General features: G+C 54.2%; 1 protein-coding gene across 1 annotated transcript in view; it reads right to left on the bottom strand.

Annotated features, from left to right (window-relative positions):
• Window positions 1–6,194, bottom strand: part of ABCA2 (ATP binding cassette subfamily A member 2) — a 68,066-nt gene that overhangs the window by 26,521 nt on the left and 35,351 nt on the right. The window contains exons 21-27 of the mRNA XM_025203008.1: window positions 5,515–5,695; window positions 4,609–4,821; window positions 3,930–4,126; window positions 3,113–3,295; window positions 2,317–2,501; window positions 1,170–1,290; window positions 418–708 (exon numbers count right to left, since the gene is read on the bottom strand). Of these exons, the coding sequence (XP_025058793.1) occupies window positions 418–708; window positions 1,170–1,290; window positions 2,317–2,501; window positions 3,113–3,295; window positions 3,930–4,126; window positions 4,609–4,821; window positions 5,515–5,695 (1,371 nt within the window). The remainder of the gene's footprint in view (window positions 1–417; window positions 709–1,169; window positions 1,291–2,316; window positions 2,502–3,112; window positions 3,296–3,929; window positions 4,127–4,608; window positions 4,822–5,514; window positions 5,696–6,194) is intronic.

The raw sequence follows: 6,194 nt of genomic DNA, 5'->3' as shown, positions 1-6,194 counted from the left end.
GCTGGCCCCTAAACTTGCGGCTTTTCCATCTGAGTGGGTTCCTGCTCCTAAGCAACCCACCAATGCTCAGGGGCTAGTGCTCACTCTCCCTTTCATCACAGCTAGTGAGGGTACCTCTGGGCATGTTTCTGTTGAAGAATGGGACTGCAGGGTGGAAGAGAGATTCTGGCATGCAGAGGTTTGATTGACCATCCCCCATGCACAAGCTGCAAACTTTCTCCCTGAACCCACGCTGGGGACAAGAAAGCTGGTTCGGGGGGATGGCAAAGACCAACTGTAGCTGGTAGCAGCCGCCACCTCGCCTCTGCCACATAGGAGCTGAGAGCAGAGCCAGAGCAAAGCACCTGCTGCCCAGCCGAGCAGGCCAAGCCTACCCCGCTAGCGAATTCAAGGCCTGCCATGTAGTGCGTTACAAACCTTGCAGACTGATGTTATCAGGGTCCTGCAGATTATCAAACAACGGAGAGTAATCCCCATAGAACTCCGAATAAGCCCCACCTTCATCACCCCGCACGGAGCCCACAGAGGAAGCCGAGCGCAGGGACGCCTGGGACTGGGCCAGCTTGGAGCAGGCCACCAGGTTGCTGAGCTCCACGTCCGGCTTCTCAGGTGCCTCCACTTCAGGAAGGGGCTCTCCATTGGCCTCAGGCTTTGGGCCCATTGGGGGAGCTGGTGGCTGCAGGGCATCCTTCTTGGACTCCTTCACATCTGCAAAGGAGAAGGTGGGTTGGTATGGGAGCATCAAGAGCCATCCATCCTGAGGCAAAGCATCCTTCCATGGATATTGCCCTTGCTCTCAGGCAGGAACAATGGTTTGGCCCCGAGATGGGCCGACTACTCAATTGCTAGCTGCATGGATCACAGAAGTCAGATCCAAGCCTGAACTGAATGTGTGTTTTAGAGGGGGAAAGGAGCTCTTCCTTAAGGACCCTGCCATCCCAGGACACCAAAACCCTACCAAGATTTTCTGGGTCCCATGAGCTCCCCTGCTCCTGCGCTCCAGTGCTGGCAATGCTAGAGGGAGGCTTTCACTAATGGTACACTCTTAACAAAGCTTCCTAGCAGTAGACAGGAGACTAGACAGGAGACTGAGCAAATTCTTCACCTGCCAGCATATATAGACACTGCCAAACACAAACCCTGCCCCTGCCCTTTATGTAGACTCCTACCAATATCACTGTTCTCCAAGGACTGGTCCTCCTCGGAGACCTTCAGGAAGACCTCTTCCAGGGTTGTGTCCATTAGCCCAAAGCTGGTCAGGTCCAGATCATCCAAGCTCTGTTCCAGGTGCTGCAAACAGGGATAGCTCCCAATGAGGAGATGAAGAAGCCCATGGCAAAGAGCTGCTCTTTCAGGTTATGCATCAAGTCCCAGTGCCCAGTGTCCCAGCCCCCTGAATAAAGATGGCCTCCCCCACTGCCCAGCTACCACAGACAGGATGGCCACATGTCTGACAATTGCCAGCACCTGGACTGATGCACTGCAGACCTCCAAAACTGCTAAAGGCTGAGCCCAGATCCTTAGCTAGAGCTGTCACAGACTCCTGTCCCCTGTGAGTTGGCATGAGACAGGGGGCACTGACAGTTGCCTGTAGTTATGGCTGCAGGAAGTCTCATTCCCAGTGGTGCTCTGCCCCAACTCACCATTCACTGCAATTTGCCCACAGCCATGGAGCTATGGCAGTTCCCCTGGGGAAGGATTTCTGCTGCCTGCTCATAGGAAGCAAAAAGCCCCCAAAGCCACCCAAGCAACCTGAAGGGAAGAAGAGCATGCTGTAGCAGCTGTCCTAGTGGCCTGGTGCCCTGTGTTGCTCTGGGAGCATCTGCTGCAGCAATACAAACTGACAGCAGACCAGAAAAGCCCAGGAGTAGGCAAGAGTGTGCTGGAAACTGAGCCATAAACAGCCTAGAGTGCACGATGTGGGGGACGCTCCATGCTGAAGGCCATGCCACTCAGTAAGGGCTGTGTCTACTCTAAGAGCAAAACCCTTAACAAATCAGGCACCCAAATCCCTTTAGAACCTTAGAATATTCCATCCTGACACACAATTCAGTGCTGCTCCCACAGCCGGTGCTGCAACAACAATTCAGCATGTACAAATCAGAGGTAGAGTTGTCCATGAGGGATGTGTACAACAGACTAAATGTGTGTCTACCCGATGTCTCAGGGGAATCAAGCAGACAGAAAGCATCTCCACACTGTTCTTTTAGAACTGAAAATAAGCTCCACATCCCAGTCAGACCACTGCACCCTGCCCCACCAGTGTTCCCTTGCTCCACTAGCACCTGGACCAGCATCTGGGCGAAGGTTTGATACCTGGAAAAGCCTCTCAAAGCAGCCTTTCTTGACAGCCTCACTGGGCAGGATGTAGGAGAGCTCTGTGTTGGTGTCCGAGATCAGCAAGCAGGAGGCAACATACTTTTTGATGAATTGGGAGACCCGGGGCTCGGAGCACGGGCTGACTGAAGAATGGGATGGAGGGCTGTGAGTCTGTCCTGCATCTAGCACAAAGGAGAACCAGTCACTCGGTAAGTATGTCCTACTGGGACCTCAAAATGTTACCTTCTGGGATGTCCAAGCTGCTGCTCTTTTTGTTAATTCTGAATTCAGGGAGGGAGGGCAGGGTCTGGGTGCTGGGCAGAGCAGCCTTTTGTGCACACAGAATGCAGTGAGCTGCCCCTACACTGCCTTGTGCTGGAGCGTTCCCAGCTACAGCTAAGAGGGGGATTTCGCTTCTGCTACTCATTTAACTTTTGGCCTCTTTGCAGGAACTTCCAGTAAGTGGAGCTCGTTCCATTACTCAGATACTTGTTAACCAATGAATCATCTTTGGATGCGTCCAGCCTGGGCTGAATTGAAACCAGCATCCTGCAGGCAGACGGCTCCACGCAGGATTTTACCAAGCCCCCGAGCCAACCTGCGCTCAGAGGGGACAAGGCAATGCTGTCAGATGGCAGATACTATATCCCCATGCAGGTAGTGAGATGTAAAATGTCCAGATTTTCAGTGTTACTTGAGCAGCAAAGCAGATGGGTTTTCCCAGTTTAGCTGAACTGATCACCAACAGTGGCTGCCCCTGGGTCAGCCAGATGGGACTTACTCGTATACACACCTGTGTTATTCCGGGCATCTGATTGCCTTTTGACCACTGTCAGCTTGTAGCCATCCCCATAGGTGCTCTTGAGGAAGGGCGGGGAGCCACAGCACTTGAGCTTGCCATGGGAAATGATAGCGATGCGGTCCCCCAGCAGGTCAGCCTCATCCATGTGGTGTGTGGAGAGGAGGATGGTCCTTCCTGCCAGGCCAGAGAGAAGCACATATGAGGGGCATCAGAGAGAGGCAAGCAGGGGCAGGAGGTGCATCAGGGGGAAGAGGGCTCTGGGAAGGACACAGCAGCCTGCACAGCACCTGGCTGACTGCTGCTGCCCTCAGACAACACAGTGCCCTGCCAAGCAGTGTGATACTGGACATGGGCCTTAGAGATCTTTCCACACAGGCAGACAACTGCAACACTCTCCCCTCCCACAGCCTTTTCAACCAAGGGACTCAGCATGTTTCGTCGAGGTGAGGAAAGGCTGATGGGGAGGAAACAGAGACACAAAGGTGGGGAAGGACTTGTCTCAGATAAGAGCCAGCAGCAGGGGCCTGAATAGAACAGAGGTATCCCAACTCCCCATCCTGAGCTCCCCCAGCCCACTGTGTCTCTCCACTTGACACCATTTGGTTACGTATTCATGTCAGGACACAAACTCCAGTCCCTATTTTCTTTCTTCCTCCAGGCAAATGGCCTAACTGAGGTATTCCTCTCCCAGGCATTCAGGGGAGCACAGGCTTTGTTTGCCAAGGCAACAATAGCTTGGATTGTGGCAGGGTGCAACCTGGAGTGGCTGATAAAGCTCAACCTGCTGGGCACTCTGGGGTTTGCCCACCTGGTTTGTATTTGAGGATCAGATCCCAGATGGCCCTGCGTGCATACGGATCCACACCGGCTGTGGGCTCATCCAAGATGACAGCCCGTGAACCACCCACAAAGGCAATGGCTACCGAGAGCTTCCTCTTCATCCCCCCAGAGAGCGTCTGCACCAGTGAGTGCCGCTTGTTGGACAGCTCCAGGTCTTCGATCATCCTGGGGACAGACACAACATGCATCACAGCCCAGCGGGGCACATGGCGCTACAGGACAAGTGCTCCTGCCTGGGCAAGGCTGAGGGGTCTGGGCACACTAGCAAAAGCATGGGCCAACAGCTCTGTTTCATGAGCAGGACAATGGCTTAGCAGCTACTATTTCAGACTCTCTGCAGACAGATGCATTGGGCATGCTACATGGAAATGCTTTCTTTGTAACCACAGAGGCTGGAATGACAGCTTCAGCTTTTACTATCCAAGCCCACGAGTTTCTAGAGTGGCCAGGGAAGTGCTGAGGACCTGCTCTCAGAAAACTGGGGCCCTTTTAGTCTCTTTGGATGGTGAATCCAATGCATCACTGGCCACCCTGCAAATGCTTGGCTCAGAGTTCATGGGGCCCTGGTTACAGGGCACCAGACCTGCTCATACCAAGCCATTCAAAGCAAGACAGCCTGAGGACTTGTTTACAGCCTAGGACCCTACTTATCCATCTCCTTGCGGATCTCCTCCTCCGCCATGCTCTTGAGCTGCGAGTAGAACCAGAGGTGCTCCTCCACTGTCAGCTTGTCAAAGAGCACGTTGTGCTGCGGACACATGCCCAAGTTCTTCCGGATCTCATCCATCTCTGTCCGGATGTCATGGCCGTAGATAGTGGCAGAGCCCGAGGTTGGTGGAAAGAGGCCTGTCAGGATGGACCTGGCAGGGAAATGACAATGTGAGGGGGCTCCGCCTCCTGATGCCTTCCTCTTCATAACAAATTGGTGCCTGCCTAGCACAGGGCCATTGCAGACAGCCCCTAAAAGGGACCCCGGCAGGATCACCCTGGGCAACACCTCTATCCAGCACTGCCCAGCACCTCCATGCCCCAGCTTATTACAAAGATTCACCCTCCAAGACCTGCTCCCCATCCCCAGCTGCTGCCATGTTAGAATGGCACCTCCCTCCTGCCAAGCCTCCCCCAGGCACTCAACTTTGCTTGAAGCCCTCACCCCACTGACATGCTCCCAGGCCTCCACCCTCAGACACACAATGGCTGTGTCTGGCAACAAGAGTTCCAGGATCTGAACATAAGCTTGTTCAACAACAGCTGCTGAAAGCACCTGGACAGTAACACCTGGGGCACGGCAAGGCTGGGTGCCTGAGCTCCCATCTCTGGCTCTGGTGTAGGAGATAAGGCTGGCTGGCACAGAGCCACTGGGGACTCCTGGGACTAAGACCTCCAGGCAGGCCAGGGTGACAATTTGCTGAAGCCCAGAGAGTTTTAGCAACTGGAACAAGCCAGACAGGCAAGATGGGACAACTGCACATCTCATTCCACTGCTGCCCATCATCTCTTCCTCACAGCAGGCAGTGAGGAAATAAAAGAGGGGTGCCCCCATGGTAACTCACATAGTGGTGGTCTTGCCTGCCCCATTGTGCCCCAGGAAGGACACCACTTGGTTCTCGTAGAGGTTCAGACTCAGCTTGTTCAGTGCCAGCTTCTTGTCTGTCTTGTAGACCTTGGTGAGCTTGTCGACACAGACAACCAAGGGCAGGTGGTTCGGCTCCTCCTCGATGCCTCGGGTCTCCTCTACAATGAGAGTTGAGGAGTGGGGTTTGGGTGGGCTGTCCCAGCTCTTCAGGACTCGCCAGCAAGCAGCTCTGACTCCACCAGCCTCTCCCCTCGGGTAAGAGGGTACTGAGGAAAGGACTGAGTGACTTCCTGAGGGATGTGCTCACTTGGAGACCCAGCAGATGGTCACAGGGCTGCAGGAGCCCTGGCCAAGTGGAAAATGGCTGGGATGGCATTACTAATGCCAAGCGATTGCACAGCCTCAAACAAAGCCATTCAGGAAATTAAAAATGAGGGGCTGAATCCCAGGAAAGAACAAGGGCAGCAGCAGGCATCAGCTTGGAGAAAATTTGCAGCCTTGACCCAGTCTGTCTCCATCTCACTCAACCAGACTCCCAGCTCCCCCTGCTCACCACCTTCTCTTTTGTCCCTCATCCTCCAGCCATCATCCTCTCCCTTCTTCTGTCTCTACCCCCAGCTAATCCCGTCCCAAAACACTGCTGAAGTGATGCTGAAT

Source organism: Alligator sinensis, unplaced genomic scaffold, assembly GCF_000455745.1.
Source record: "Alligator sinensis unplaced genomic scaffold, ASM45574v1 scaffold235_1, whole genome shotgun sequence".
Taxonomy (NCBI): domain Eukaryota; kingdom Metazoa; phylum Chordata; order Crocodylia; family Alligatoridae; genus Alligator; species Alligator sinensis.
The sequence above is the reverse complement of the archived record's forward strand: the minus strand, read 5'-3'. Positions and strand labels throughout refer to the sequence as shown.